Below are 17,988 nucleotides of genomic sequence, written 5' to 3'. Positions count from 1 at the left end.
AAAACAATTATGGCTTATATTATGTGTGTGTAAATATCAAAAATACTTCATTTTGTATTATCTTTTTACTCATACCTTTAATCAGTCACACACTGACTGACGTTTTACTTCAACTTTACCGGAATGCGTCTTTGTACACGTTATGTGTTTTTTTTTTTTCAGGCATCGTACCCGGCCACTCCATCGACAACGTTGCCTTCGATTCCGGCAAGACGAAACCCTGGACCACCAGTGATAAGTCCTCGACCAGCCCAATACAAGTTGCCACCACCACCGCGTGCGACCAATGGTTGTGCGGGTGATCCACCAACCGACAGGCAAACTATCAGAGGGTTCATCGATGACCATTCCAAAGATATGGTCCAACAACAACCACAACAACCACAGCAACCGCAGCAACCACCACAACCACCACAACTGCGTGCCAGAAGATTCAAAGTACCACCACCCATCAAATGCATTTCCGAGCCGCTGGACGGTGGTAGTCGAGAGAGTTACGAGATGATGACGCCCGCCATGACTATGTCTCCCAATCGACAGGTGAAGTGATAACGAGACAAGTGGCATTATTAAAATTGTGTGTTGACACTGGACCATCCTCGTATATAGTACCTAATTATTTTTTTAAACATTATTTTGAAACATTGTGAAAGACCGATTTAGAAAAAAAAAATTAAATCTCTGACTGCAAATTCTTATATTGTGTACATTGTCCAAAACGTAGTTGCTTCTTAGACATTTCAATTGACAACTATTCTAAAAGAAAAGAAAAAACATTCAAAGGATAACTATTCATATACATATAGTGTCCCTCGAAGATTTACCCATTGCGATATCTCCCGAAATAATAGATATCAAAATTCTGGTTTTGTAATACTACAATCATTTCATATTATAATTTATTTTAATGTTTTGATAAAAAAAGTAAAATAAATATATATTTATTTCATTAATTTTCTATTTTTTTTTTAATTTCAAGTAAAATTTCGAATTATTTAACAGCGTAGTGTTATCAAACATGCCACCCACCATGGGTGCATGAGTGCTCGCACAGCCGACCGAACGTTTTCAATGTCAATGATCATATTTTATTTCTTCAAAACTAGAAAAAAAATATTAAAATACACAGGATATTAATGAAAATAAAATTTTGAAACGTGAATATTTTCAGAAAAATTAAGTATATAAAATGGGCAATTTTAAATTTTTTTGGGAATAATTAATTTAAAAAATTTATTTTTTAAACTTTTTACCAATACATTAAAATAAATTAAAAAATAAAATGATTGTATTTCTTATTCTTGTGAGTCTCATTACAAAACAAGAATTATATTATTATATAATTTATATCTCCATTATTTCGTGAGATATCGTAATGGGTTAATCCTCACGGGACACCCTGTGTAGGTTAAGTCCAGTGTTATAGGTTTACATATTATAATTGTTTTACAATCGGATCGTCATTAAATTAATTTTTTTTTCATTCATCAGCAGAACATATTTTTCTAGACCCTGGGGTATGGAATTCTAACGTGGTAATATTTCATGTAGTAGTTTCATATTTAATTTGGTACCCATTATTTCTTTGATGAAAAAACCCTCGTTTACTCCTCATATTAACATTAAATAAAGCATTAAAACGTTTTGACTTAAATGATAATTAGATGAGGAGTAGTATTGTGCAAACAGATCCTCCTCTGCTGTCGGTTCTAACAGAAAAAAAAATGATATTTGATTCAAAACCAGAGAAGGTTAGGACCATGACAGATTAGTTCAAAGAAAAGATTTTAAAAATGTATGCTACATAAATTATCTACGGATATACGATTCGAGTAGAAAATTAATTTTTAATTTTCCTTTATTCCAATCTTTTATCTCTTTTTTTTACTGAAAATGTATTTTAATACATAACACAATACTCTAATATTATGCTTCTGATAATCATGAAATAACCACTAGAGGAATGTACGCCTATTACTATTAATATGTCTTTAGAGAAATTGCATTGAAAATATTTTTAAACATTTTTTTGTAGAATTAAACTTGGTTATCTTCAAAAAACATAGCTGGCGAAAAACTTCCCAAGTTAATTAAAATTTGATAATCTTAATAATCTTAAGCAATTTATACTTTGTGGTTAGAATAGTTTTCAGTAAAATCGTAATGTTTTAATTCAAAATAATCTTTTTATTCTTTTATTCAACATTATTTTTGACGAAGTTACTTATAACTAAAATCAATTAGTTTAATGATTTAGTTTTCAAACATGTTACACAGAAAATTCTTGGGCCATAACTTTATCACAATTAATATAAACCGAAAATGTGTCATTGTAGCTTAACGACGAAACGATTTTGTCATTTTTATATAATCCATGACGAGACAATAAGTGTCTATATTATATACGTATACGGGCATTGTATGAAATCCAAATGTAATTTAATGTAGTTCACTTTACCGATGGTAGAATAATTGAGTCAGAGCAGTAATAGATACAGAGTAACTGTATATAATATAAAATGCTCAAAAAAAAAAATGAAGAATTTATAATAAAAATACAAAAATATTTAGGTACTCACTGGCCATTGCTGATTAAACCACGAGTGAAATAAAAAACAAAAATACACATAGGTAGATAAACTATCAGTGTATAGTAGATATAAATATATGACTGGTGAATTTTGTTTTTCTTATGAAGTGGATATTTGTTGCAGTATAATACGCGTCAATTACAAAACTTTTCCTGAAGACACTGCACATAATAATATAGTACCTAGTAGAAACTATTTGTCAACAACATAAGCAATAAGCATTGTACATAGTATAGTTGCATGTCCGACCAATTAACAACGTAGACTCATACAAATCACATTATGACATGAAGAGTGGATTTAAATATTATATTAGTAGATATCAAAATAGACTACTTTTGTAGAATTAAAACAAATTTTTTTGTTCTTGGAAAGTTCAAATCGATATGAAATTACGTAGAAATTTTTAAGAAAAAATATAAATTTTACTGGAATGAAGTTTTTTGGAGCTCAATTAGGTTATATATAAACGAAGGTTTTTGGTATCTGTTTTAATAAGTACTTAGGTACTTATGCATATTATACATAATCTCTCTAATCCCCTTTTTCAGAAATTAAAATCCACCTGTACATTGTTGTCATACTTGTTTTCACATTTACGAGTTTCCACAAGTAGTCAAATATTATAATTTATAATGTTTTTACAGTTTATATTTTTTATAGTCTATTGATTTTTAAATGAGCACGTGGATGATTTAGAGGATACGATACTACTATTTTGGATTAAAGTCACTTAGTAAATTAAAAAAAAAATCATAATTAGCATATCAGGATTATCATTATTATGTATAATATAATTTAATAATTGAAGCTCTGTGTATCATGTTAAAAAGTAGTGAGGTCGTCAATTCCTAAAACTAATGTGTGTACGATTTGAGATTGATCCTCCTTACGTTACAATGATAAGTTGTTAAATTAACCTGACACTGATTATGTTTGGTGGAGAGGGGTTCTGACTTATTTATTTCCAAATGATTTTGTATGCATATATACCAAGGCCGCTCACCATGTACATTGATAACCTAATGATTGTAGACACGAAACTATATTATCACACATAACCTATAATATTTTAATATAATAAATAGTAATAGTAATAATGATGTTAATATTAGTGATTAATATTCATACCTATTAAGTATAGTTTATAAACGGCACGTTAACAATGTCACACTAACATAAAACAATTGATGTATTATTTAGGCCTTAAGACAATTATTATTGCATAATTGTATTAGTATAAATTTAAGCAGAAATAAATTAAAATTTAGGAATTTCATATGTTTTTGAATAATCAGATGATTTTTAAGTAGATATTTTTCAACATATTGATACAAAAATTTTTTGTTTATTATTTATGCGGCATATGAATGCAAGCATAAATTTATTATTATAAGGATACAATATAGGTAATCGTTTTAGGGGTTAGACCTAATTACACTCATAAAATCTTTTGGAATGACTGATGCTTCTCAAACGTATTGCTCCTTCACACTCGTTTTTCGCAAATTCCATAACGTCATCACGTGTTGTTAAAGGCAGTTATGACATTAATTTAATAATATTACATTTTAATAACGTTCACAGGACAGCGGTCATTGGAGTGACTCCTACAGCGTCAACTCGTCACCCGGCTACTCAACTAAGAGCATGGAAACACCGCTGCTGTCTTCGCACGCCAAAATGATACCGTCCCGGTCAAACAAGAAACGTTTCATACTCGACCGGTACGTAGTGTGCGATCAGTGGAACGGTCGAGCCAGGTTTTCACCAGCCAACAGCGGCCCGATCAGCTCCAGCAGTACAGCCGAGCTAACCAAGAGCCATTCGACGCCAGCCAGTCTGCAAGCAGTTGTCGAATTCAACGAAAACTCACCCAACTCACTGCAACATAGGGTAATAATTTGTAGAACATTATTTTCGTCCATGAGATCGCTCCGAGTCGTGTTTTTTTTTTAACCATCTACGTTGAGCGAGAAAAAAAAAGCTATGTAAGTGTGTTAGAAAATAAACATGAACACTGCCTCAGAATTTTAATAGAGATCGTGAAATTACTTGCCTAAAGTTTTGGAGAAAGAAAAACTGAAGGACGATTAACTTTGGATTTTTTTTAAGTAAATTGTACCGAAATTAAAGTATTGTTTTTCTGTTGTTCGTTAAAATATTCATAAATTCATTATTGTTCTTATTGTTTTTATGCCTTATCCTAATTGTTCTGAAAAAAAAATTAAGCACCCCTAGCCCAGCCATCCCGTTAAAATTCGTTTTATTGGCAGGGGGGATGAACTGACTAATTACACACTGGAAAAATAATCCTGTATAATTATATTATAACAATAACGTAGAAATATTATCAAACCTTAAATAATATCTTCAACATACATGTTAAAAATATATTTTATTAACTAACAATAGTTAATCAATGAATGGTTTTATGAATGTGCAATAATATATCAAAGTGCAATTCAATTAACATTTCAAACTATTATTATTCGGGTGTTTTTTGTTGATTATTAAATAAAAAGCTAGAACCAGGTTTCATTGTTTTTGTTTAAAAAAAATAGTAGAAGGTGAAGCGTAAAATTCACAGTCATTTAAAAAACTGTTATTATGAAGTTCAAAAAGTTGTCCATTTAAACTTTAGACACCAAATCAGAACTATCCGTGTCTACTTTTAAATCTTTACAAACTAATTCTCTGTCTTAATGAAACCTTAATTCACTCTTTTTATTAGAAATAGTGTATTTGGAAAATTAATTATCACATTAAAATATTGAAATATATAGTATACCTACTATTTATTTTATGAGCACCATAATATGATTACGCGTAACATATAAATTGTTATCACAAATATGATTAATGTATCGCAGACAAGCAATGGTGAATATAGAATAAAACATCAAATATTTTAATAAAAGTTTATAAAACAAATAATTTGTAATCCTACCTACACCATTTACTAAGGTTCTTTTACTAAATAATTGAAATGTCATTAATTACCTAGTTATATTTTCCACCATTTTCCATTAAATTTACAATATTTTAGCTCTTACTGTCTTTTGGATAGAAATTAGTTGAATAAGTTGATATAAAATATAACTTTTAAGTCAAATTCATGTTTGTTTATGTTTATAAAACTTTTCTAGAAAACTGTAATGGGAAAAGTAATATCTAGATACATATGAAATACCCGCATAATATTGATATTTCAACCTTTACTACGTCTCTCGTTATTTCAGACAACATTTAAATTTGTTTTAGACGAAAACCATATTATATTTTAATGCATATTTTTGTGGTCAATCTAAATAACTGATGGGTTAATTATAGATTGACATAAATATTATAAATCGTGTCTTTCCCTGACATAAAATCTGAACGTTAGCGTAATGAGGGGCTAACGTAATCCGATACGTTCCTATGCCTAAGATTTTGAACGGAGAGATTTTGTTTAAGCGTATTATTTTATGAAAATATAAAAATCGAATGTAACTATAAATTATAAAAAAAGACACTTTAATACGATTATGCTGTACGTCTTTCAATTTCAAATATTCGATTTTTGATCGCACACTCCGAAAAAAAAAACGATTCTACATTATTTATACAAATATCATAATATACTCATTTCAATTAAGTAAAAATTTTATTATTCTGGCGAAAAATAAATATTTGTCCATAAATATAATCTAAAAATTAAGATATTTACAGTGTATGTACACAGAGATAATAATTATAATTTAAGTCAATATAAAAGATAATATGTATTTTTAGCATATATTATAGTATATAAATTATTACATTATTACTATTATTATTTTGAATTTATAACATACGGGATCGTCTATGATTTTAGGGTACCTCGGTCGTGAATTACCGACGGGTCAGTGTTCCGTACTAATTGATATTAATGCATATTATCGAGCATGCATAGTTAACCGAAGTCTGGTGACAGAATAATTATTTTTGCTTACATAGTCAATATTATGGTCATAAATCGTTTAGTACTAGTAATTTTGTTAACCATCGACATTTAAAGAATAGAGAAATATCACAAAGTATTTTATACACATCACAATATGATAAATGGAATGCTTTGATGAAGTATATTAATTATCTTTACAAATAAATAAAATTAACGTGTCTGCTCGTAAATGTCCGGGCTAATCTTCAAAACGACTAAACCGATTTTAATGGGATTTTCAGACAGGTAGAGAACTTGAACTGAAAATTATACAAAAATAATCTGTATTGAGTAAACCCACCTGCGCTAATTAAGATGCGTTTTTATTATTTTTTTTTTTTTTTGCGCAAATCGATAACACCCAGTGATCAATGCTACTTTTTTCCCGGAATTCAACCCGTATAATATGGCGGTACTCACACGCATTTTAAAATGGTTTTAATTTGTTTTTTTTTTAGTTCTCTTTGGTTAGAGATTACATTGTAAAAACATACATAGTTATTATTATTAAATTTGGTAACCGACGTGAACAAAAAAATCTCCTATTAAAAATATCATTATATCGGTTTATTATTTCTTTTTTTTTCATAGTAAAAGAATATAGTTATGAGATATTATAATAAATTCAGAGATTGATTTAGAATATACGCATTAAATAAATGCAGCACATACGGTAATATATTATTATAATAAAATATGTATATTGTATATTATACAGAAGATTGTATTATTTACTTCAAAGTAGTTTGTGCAGGCTTGATGAAAACTATATTGACATCTTGTAAGCAATTTTATCAAAGTACTAATAGGTTTTAGAACACTTATTTCGTTTAAAATCTTTATTTGAGTAGTTTTTATGGATATTTAAAACGAGACTAAACTCTATACGCGTATCTATAAACATTAAAATTATACAGAGCGATGTGTTACTGTGGAGAATTTGAAAAAAAAAGAAAAGATGTGTGGATAAAAATTTGTAATTTATATATATATAATATTGATCTCAAAAAATGAGATATATATATATTATCTTTGTGCATAATCAAGAATAAATAAGAATACTCCAGACATTTTATAATGATTATTAATTTTTCTCGGTTGATTGATGTTTGATTAAATTGGTTCAAAAACAGAATTATAAACTTTTTCAATATCATTGTAAGTATTATATTTATTTATTAAGTAGACTAGATAAATTGTTCGTGAATGGGAGGGTTCGATGTTTTTACTTACTCGTGTTTCAAAGTATGTACTTATTCCACTAGATAATAATTTGAAATTTCGATGGAGTTTAACACCCAATCCTACCCCTAGGAACGCTTCTGTGTTTATTACTAAATAACTATAAACACCTTAAATAAATTAATTTTTGAGCTATAATAGTTGATGCACTAAAAGCTAATAATAATAAAAAAAAAAAACTATAAACACCTATCTATAGTTCAGATTTTTTTTTTATTTACTTTTATTCGGTCACTATTATTATAGCTCAACCATTACGTTGATAATACACAATTAATAATATTTATTACAATCAGTATAGCAGAAAAACAAATATTAGATACAAGTGTATATTTAAAATATACTAACATAATAAGAATATTGTAAATATTAAACCTGATATACATATTTATGTATAGCTAATAAATAATAATAAGGTTGAATGATTTCGATAAGGTGAAATAATGTATTTTATTTGGAATGCTATAGTTAGTGATAAAAAATAATGATAGGAGATTTTCAAAACATGATACCATCGTCGGGTTAGCATAACGTATACCTATCAACCTATCTATTATCAAGGCTGGGCAAGTTAACTAATTATTTTAACTCGTTAAGTTAAGTTAATACAGAAAAATGTAAGTTAAGTTTAAAGTTAAAAATTAATTTGAAAAAAAAGTAACTTAACTTAGTTAAAAATAAATAAATTTTCTTTTTTCATGTACAATAAATTATCATACATTTTTATCAAAGCTTAACAAATAGCACAATATAATGGAAGTCTACCTATTTTCAATAAACATATGTAATTGTATTAATTACAGTAGGTACTTGGTAAGTACTACTTACACACTTCAATCAATTATAAAATCTAACAAAACAAATAAATTATTTCAATGTATTTTTTTTACCTACACGTTTTCCAAAATGATGGCTTAACTTGAAAATTTTATTTTATTTATTCATTACCAATTTATAATTAATATAAAATAATATTAATAATAATCGACCTACTGTGTGGCTAGTTTGTTCATTTATTTATAGTACCTAAATACATTAGACCATTGGGTTTAAATTTAATTATTTGCTCTGCAGGCCAAGTTATCCATGTACTTGTAATTTATGTGAAATCAAATATAACAACTATTAAATTAGTAAGAGTATATTATCCCTGTATACAAGGAAATTAAATAATATGTTTTTCTTTTCTCAAAATAATGATTACCCCTATTATGGTCCTATAACATTTTTGTTTTATAATATATACATATACATATTTTCTGCGAATAAGCAGAATAAAATAAAATATTATTATCTAATACTATTATTATTACTCGTAAATCGTTTCCCAAATTTAGATAGTTTATTGAAATTTCAAATATAGAAATAATGCAAAACACTCCCATTCATATCGTAAAGTATTTGGTTATTCCCACAATTATTATTTTTATATATATAATATCAATAAGTTATAAAAATCAAAATATAATTTTAAATATATGAAATTTATATTAGGACAAATTAATAAATTAACTCGTTAAGTTAGAAGTTGTTTAAAAAAAAAAGAAACTCGTTAAGCTGGATGTTACTTTTGAAAATAAAAGTAACTCGTTAAATAACTTAGCAACTTAACTTTAACTTTTTAACTCGTTAATGCCCAGCCTTGTCTATTTTATTATGATATTATTACCTATTATTATTATAGAAAGTTGTGATAGAAAGTAACGGACTTCAGAGATGATAGGATTTAACATATTATCATAATATTATAGGCATTAAAACGACAAGCTCAACAAATTAGATCATAGCAATAATATTCTCACAATCGCATACGGTTATCAGATGATTTGTAGAAAATCCTATAGGTATATTAATCATTAATCCTTATTAATCAAATGTTATTCTGTTATACCAAACTTTCAAAGTATTTCGGTGATTTGTAGTCATAGAAATACAGACTAAACTAATATATAGTACAACAGACAGCATATATATGGTATATACTATATATACAGGAATACCTACAAGATGGGAAGATAGGGTATGGAGTCTGGGAGTCAGATCAAAGTTGGTGTTTTTTTTTTTTTTTTAGAAATAGCTTATTCACATAATATTTTTGTCCATATTCATAAATTGATTTATTTAATAATAATACATGCCATATCGTTAATAACGTAATATTGTACAAATTTGATATATAGTACATAAGACCATAACCATTAATCTATACAATATTAGGTAAAGTAGCATTATACACAAGACAGTACATCGTTGTTATACTGAGTACAGACTGTTTAAAGTGGTATTGTTCGCACTAGGAGCTCCTGTCTCTGCGGGTGGCACCTATAACTCGCACACCCTGGACTAGATACAAGGAGCTAATATAAATATATATACAAGTGAATTATAATTACAATATATTATAACCAATCTTTATTACAATTGTTGCACAGTGCCAACCTGGGGTAGTGGGACTGGTGGACATGGAACAGATTCACGAAGTCTGAACAGACTTGCCCATTTTCCACAGAAAACAAATAAAACAGCAATCAAAAGTGGTTTTAGGCTAAAAATCTTGTAAGAAAATATGCAAAAGAGAAAATTTTTCAAGAGACAATTTCATCGACGTTTTGCAAATAATATTAACTATAAAAAAATCGGAATTATTTAAAAAAATTACAGATATAAGCTTTTCAAAACAAATTCATACCTGAATATTTATTATTTAGAATAATACATAACTCAGAATAGGTTTTCTTCAAATTATTGTTCTCTAATATAAATTGCATAACATCTATAAGTAGGTATATACTTAAAACCCTATAACTACTTTTTAATAACTTTTTATTTATTTGAAAAATGTATATTTAATTTTTCATTTCAATCATACGTTAATTCTACTGGATGATTTAAAAACCACAATATTTTCAATCGCAACCGCTAATATTATAAACTTACAATTGAGGTGTATAACTGAATAAATATAATATATAGGTGTAAATGTGTAATTAGGACTTTAAGTACGGAGGGGGCTTGAATATCATCTAAAAATTTTACATTTGATACATTTTTCTTCAGAGCATGATAAATATGTACCTACATAAAACGCTGATACGAAAAAAAAAATAGTTTACAACATAGATATATTTTATAATATACATAATTATTACAATATTATCTAATTATTAATTTATTACTACCATTGAGTGTATCATGAAAAAATATGATTCTTTTCGGAACGTTTTCTACCTAACCTTAATATTAAAAAAAAAAAAAAACAATCAGTGGGTTTCAGTGGATACCAAACTCATAGTAATATTTTAGAATTCAAACCAGATTTATGTTTATTTATCGAAACCGAGAAGTCACCTACCAAAATATTAATTAATTGTATTTAATTATAATAATATATTAAATTACAATAATTAAAATTATTATAATAATTACAGTGCTAATATTATAAAGCACTAATCATAATTCGTCTTCAAATAACAGTGTTATTAAAACATTACGATTTACCATCGTGCAGTGAAAGTTTTGGTCGTTATTTTTGCTTCCCCGTGTAATATTTCTATCGTCGCATTATCGTAATATTTACTGCTTATTCCAACTCCGAATACACTCGCCTGCGGTAAACGTTTTAATTACTTGCGTTTCCTCTGCACGAAACGTCTAACGCCACATTATTGTGTGTACACCACCGAATAATGTACTTACGTTTAGCCAGCCCCCCCTCCCCAAAGGAAAATCTATAAACAAACTATACAGATATTTAGCACGTAATTAGCACGAATTCGCACACATAGTTTGAAAATTCACACGACCTTCCTTCCCCTCGAAAAACAAAAATCACGAGGGGGGGTCAGCTACATGTCTCGCCAACCCTCCCCACCCTAGTGATCCAAATTAACATTTTCGGAATTTTTCTTTTGCAGACATTTAGCACGTAAGTCGCATGAATTTTTTGTTTTTTGAGGGGAAGGAAGGTCGTGTGAATTTTCAAACTAGGTGAGCAAATTCGTGCTTATTACGTGCTGAATATCTGTATAGTTTGTTTATAGATTTTCCTTTGGGGGGGGGGGGCTGGCCAAACGTACGTGAATAACGTGTACGTACGTCTACACACATCATAATATAGTTAAAATAAGTATATCGCTCTATGATTGTATTTCTAAACATTTATAATGCAAATTTGAAATTATATATACGATCATAATATTGTTAATTTTATCATATGCAGTAAGTATGTCTAAGAGTTTAATGATGTGGATGCGCCGAGCCGCCGACCCGTCAGATTTATACTATACGTTTCAAAGTTTTACACTAGTTGAATAATATAAAAGTATTTATATACCATAATAAGAGTGCGGACTACACGGACTAAAATCAAAATATTCGAGAAATGGGGTATTGGGCGTAATATGGTAAAACAATTTACAATCTTAATCAGATATTAAATATTATTAGTTTATATATTTATGAGATATTAAAATAATTTGATACAAATTAAACAACTTATAATTAAGAATCTATTAATTAAACTTATATTTTTTTCAATTAGTATTTAGAATCTAAAAAAGGGGAATTTTTAAATTTTTTACTTGACAAAATAATATTTTTTGTAAAAACTTATTTTTTTTTTTAAATTTGGTTCAAAATGTATACATCTTAAACTTTGTCAAAATATGCACAAAAATACAGTAATATACAACAATAAAATTTAACAAATTCTTCGAAATTGTATTATTCGTAAAGAATACTGATGAAAATACAAAAATATGAAAAGCAAAAAATTCAGAAAATACACAATTCCATAAAAATCTGTGCTCTAATTATAATGTTGTAATACAGCATGATTTTCACACAAGCATTTTCATAATATTTTTAGTTCTTTTTTTTTTTGTTTTTGTTTTTTTATTTATTAGAAAATATTTACAATCTGTATACAATTAATACAATAAGTAAATTCAAGAAAAATTTTTACAGGGCATGGAGGCGTGATAGGAAGGCATCTAATGACACTACTTCAACATTTCTAGTTCTAAGATATATTTTGAAAAACAACTTGAGTCATAAATGGGAGGAACGCATTTTAATATTTTTTTTATAAAAATGGAATGATTAGATTCAAATTATTCTTCCTCCAAAAACGAAATGCCGTTTTCCTCCACCGTCCTTTTTCCTGCAATATTTGATGAATAAAATAATAAAATAGTCGGTATAAATAATTTATACATGATGGAAAAATAAAATAAATTAATTGATTATAATTTATAATATTATATTTTTTTATAATTATAGGACATTTCAGCAACAAATGAATACCCGTTTAAAGAAAAGATAAATTAGATATATTATGAATAATTATTTTACTTTTTTTTATAGCTCGGACTAGCGTTTTTCGGTAGCTGTTATAGATAGTCAATACCAGAATGTAATCATAAAATAATAAACGCAAACTGTGATTCTAGCCTCACTCTATATTTATAATATTACGTTCCATAATACAAAAATACAATACTACAAATTGGCTTAAATATTGGAGGAAAATAGTAATAATTTTAGTTGAAAATAATGTGGAGGAAAATGGAAACCAACCTTTTATTGTAGAGGAAAATGGACAGTGGAGGAAAACGGGATATCGTTTTTGGGATAAAATGAAACCACCCTTACTCCTGTCTTATAAAATTCTGTTCAGAAAAATTCGTCTTTCTAGTTTGAAAAAAAAAAAAACAACACACTATATGAAAATATGAGCATATATTATAATAGGTATCCAATCAATAATATTTGGGACATGTAATATTGCATAAAATATTTAGCGTATTCATCTTTGCTAATCATTATAAATAATCGTTAACGTTTCTCAAAATATTATAATCCCTACTAAGATACTATATTATTAAGACGCGCAGTAAATGCAAAAGGTCGTAGTTTACTTTAATATTATTATTATCATTATTATTAATGACATAAATCGGGTATTAAGATCACAAATAATATTAAATATTCAGATATTTGTAATTCAGGTTATTCATTGGAGCCAAAGTAATACAATCTCATGGATTTATATCCAAAACGCTCACTAAGCCGAAATTTTGATTACATTTCTTTGAAAAAACTTCAAATTATATGTATATTTTTTTCTGGTCATTTTAAAATTATGCAAAAATTACGTACCTTCACTAGGTAAGAATTTACCTATGTACGTGTTTTTATTATTAAAACGAAACACATTTTATAAAGTAGCTAAATAGTGTATGAAATAATTTTAATCTCGGCGGTATGCTCACTTCTAGCCTAAGTGCACTAAAATAATATTATTAGCATGAATCCTTAGGCATAATACTATGGTGAAATATTTCAGGCTATTTCAAAATGTGATACATTTATTAATTATTAATTATATTATATACCTAGTTACACAATTTTATATATTTTATTTGCACAAAGTATGACTGTTTGTCGTATAAATTGGTAGGTTACTGGATACACATCGGCCATACAAAGTCAAGCATGATAGTGATTAATGTTGTATAATATTATTAAATTAAATTATTAAAATCCTCTGCCATATGTGGATAACGGCCAATGGATTTATACTAGTGTACCACCTTCGCCGTTTCATCCATTTTGTAGCGTTTGAATGACACTACAATGCATTACCATTATGATTATAATAATATCATGTTAGAGTTATATTAAGGGTCGAGTGAGAAGACATTGAGGGGTATACCGTCTTAATGTTTAATTATAACGCGTCGGACGACCTTAGGGAATAACGAAGATATTTATAATGCTAATGTTTTACTATATGTAGATTGTACCTACAATATTGTTATATAAACACGACTAGAAAATTATATAAGACATATATTGTTAACACTAGATTGAATATCAGTTCACATAATTTCATCAACAATAGATATAAACAATATTGATTGTCAACAAATAATTTTTATTATTATAACATAACTAATGCAGATTATATAAGCTAGGAGCAATACTTTTAATGTCAGTCAAATCAATCTATAACTAAAATACGATTTAGAGTAATATTCTGTTATGGTAATAACATGTAAAATGTATAAACATGTATAATTTCACAGGTGTTGGGAACCGAAGCAATTGACGTCACTGAAGTATTTATTCGACTGCAAAGGCGCCAAGTAGTGTACAATGTCGCCATACTGATATTCATTACATTTCTTTTGATATTTTTTGTACGAGGTAATTATAAAATTATTTATTTTTTTAAAGTGCACCAATTACATTGGTGGTTTGAACATTATTTTTAGTTAATTCCTTCCTTAAGAAGACGCTACACAACATTTGTTGTCTCCGTATTTCGTCTTACAAGTGCATAATATTGCAAATTTATGCTCAGAAAATTTAATTTAAATTTAATTTCAAAATCAGAGTGAATTTACCTATTTTGAAACTTGATATTAAGAACATTATCTATGTTTGTATGTGTGTTTTTTACGGTAGTTCAATTTTATAGCAAGTTATGCGTATATAAAAAGGCGTAAATTAAAAATGCTCATAAGTCACTTAAAAACCAAGTCATAATTTTCTTGCCATCAAGTTTTATAATATGTCAATTTATTCTAATTTTTAAACTAACGGAGCTAAAAGTTATCTGCTGAGTGTAAATTTGTTGTAATATGCATTTGTAAGACGGAGAAAGGAGGACCTAGCGTCCTCTTAAAATGTACGGCAACTCTCTAGTATTTTAAAAATAAAATGAAACAATTCAAATTGTGAAAACAACTTGCCCCAAAAAATACAACACGTACTACAATTCGGTATTTGAAAATATTTAGGAATAAAGATATTTAATGTGAGATTATGTTAGTTTCAGGTTTTGTTGATGGAATAGGAGGGTGCGCATTGTTTTTCCATTTTTCTGACAGAACTTTTCAATAATTTCATGTTTTTTTCTTTTCACACAGTTTTTGCTTTCCTGCACAGATGTCATACATTCACCTTTTTCATTTTTGTTTTTTTTTTTTTTTTTATGGTGGAAATGGCGAGAGCACACTTGTATTTCAAAATACCAGTTTTTTGGTGAGGCATTTTGGTAATTCCACATTTTTATTTTTGAACGTGCGACACCGGTTAACGTAGATTGATAACTTAATATTAGTATTGGTAAAAACAAATGATATGGCGTGGTGAACTTAGAAACCATCAGTTGTGAGTTTAATCAATTTTCCTTACATCAATGCTCTCTCCCCATGACAGCATGAACCATAAATAGCAACAATAACTTGAGATACCTGAAGTTGGGGTCCTCCACAAGAAAACAGATTATGATATGATGCTATAGTAGTTGTATACAAATGTATCATAATATATCACATGGGAATTACGAAGGGTGTTAGGGATACTAGACTTCTCCAGTCACTGATGTATATATATATTCCAAAATAATACAATAAATACTTATTTTTAGTAAAAAATACCTTTGAAAAATGTTTTAAATCCATCACTGAATTTCACCATTCATAATGCCAGTACGACAGTACAATATCCCATTCATTTAAATACACTTAAGATTTCTAGATATCTCCACTGCCCCTTAATATTTCAAATATATCCTCGAAAGTCACAATTAATAAATAAATACAGTCTTTAATAAATACAGTCTTATTTTTATTTTATTTTTTTAAATTTATTAGTTAAGCATCAACTAGCACCTAACATTAGCTTTAACGAGCATTACATTTTTACAATGCTAAACATATTTTGTAATTGTACAAGTCAAATTGTTAACACATGGAATGTCAAAAAAAAAAACCAATGTGTATAGGTATAGGCACAAGAAAAGTAATAAAGTCTACAGGTATTACAGGTTACTTGACATGTTATTAATAATGTTAGAAACAACTAAACGTTGTCTAATAATATGGTGTTGTCTCGGCAAAAGCCGGAATGCCTAAGACGAAGTGTCGACGTTGCTCAAATGGGCACTCGTGTTGTTTGGTTCCGGCTTTTGCCCACGACTTATCTCACACGAAACACCAATGTAAATCTTGTCGATGTTCGCGTGTTTCCACAGTGGGTTTACCAAGTCCAAGTGGTCAAGTGTCAAGCAAAACGGCGTCAACGATCGTGCGGAACTCAAACGCCGTCGACTACGCAAACGGTAGCGGTTCGCCATTCAAGACCATTTCCGTCGACGCTGACCTTTCGTCGATGCATGCCGCCCCCACTGATCCGTCGTCAAACACGACGTGTAATAAATGGCACACAATTTTACACGACGTTATTATATTTACATGTACCTGCTATTACCGCCACGTATATTATGTACCGCAGTGTAAAATACTGTCACCATAATGTGTATACAGGCATTAAGCCCCCCCCCCCCTCAAATATACGTGCGTTTTACGTTGTCCGAAATTATTTCCCACTTCCCATCACCTTAGAACCGTGACAGAGAGAACTATTAGACGATAACAGTAGTTTCTATTTCGATCGACCATATACATCACAACTCGTAACTATATTACCGTGGTACAAGACTCTGCAGTTTATTGATAATCGCATCGCGCCAACAAGACGTAGGTTGCCATTTTCAATTGTATCGTATCGACATTTAGAAATCCAACAAGCTTTTTCGATACCGAGAAGTATAATATATTGTATTAAATTATGACTAGGGAACTGATTTAATTGATGTATTAAAGAAAACAAAAAAAATTCGATTTAATGCACTTATAACAGATATTTTTGTTTTTAATGAACTAAAAAATGCCCTTAAAATTATTTTTGTTACTTTATAAATTCTTATGCTTATTGATTGTTCGTATGATTGTTTTATTCTGTATTCGTATTTCTCGATCTAATTTTTACCCTGAAAATGAATTGTATCAATAAAAACTTAATAGATAATAAAAATAGAAGTACGTCAAAATTAATAATTGAAAACATACAAATGCACTTCAAAAATATCGAAAAATGAAAAGTTCCATTTTTTAATTCCTTGATGTATTAAATGAACTTTGTGCTTATTAGAAATCATTAATCAATTATATCAGAGATTCAGAAAAAAATACATTATGACCGTCGTATAACAATCATATTATAACCACTTTTATGTAGATATACCATATACTATACAATAACTACCTATACTTGCAGTATGTGTAAATATAATTTGGAAACTTCGTGTTGCTGAAGTTTTCACTTGGATATCTTATA

The 17,988-nt window shown here is 28.4% G+C and overlaps 1 protein-coding gene across 2 annotated transcripts in view; it reads left to right on the top strand.

Annotated features, from left to right (window-relative positions):
- Corin (corin serine peptidase) overlaps positions 1–17,988 on the top strand; it is a 122,131-nt gene that overhangs the window by 52,637 nt on the left and 51,506 nt on the right. For both annotated transcript variants that reach the window (XM_089218809.1, XM_089218810.1), the window contains exons 4-7: positions 163–540; positions 4,179–4,487; positions 14,889–15,009; positions 16,844–17,020. In XM_089218809.1, coding sequence (XP_089074935.1) covers positions 163–540; positions 4,179–4,487; positions 14,889–15,009; positions 16,844–17,020 — 985 coding nt within the window. The remainder of the gene's footprint in view (positions 1–162; positions 541–4,178; positions 4,488–14,888; positions 15,010–16,843; positions 17,021–17,988) is intronic.

Source organism: Diuraphis noxia, unplaced genomic scaffold, assembly GCF_037042655.1.
Source record: "Diuraphis noxia isolate RWA-SAM2 unplaced genomic scaffold, SU_Dnox_SAM2 contig0002, whole genome shotgun sequence".
In the NCBI taxonomy this organism is placed as follows: Eukaryota; Metazoa; Arthropoda; class Insecta; order Hemiptera; family Aphididae; genus Diuraphis; species Diuraphis noxia.
This window is presented reverse-complemented; position numbering and strand designations above follow the sequence as displayed.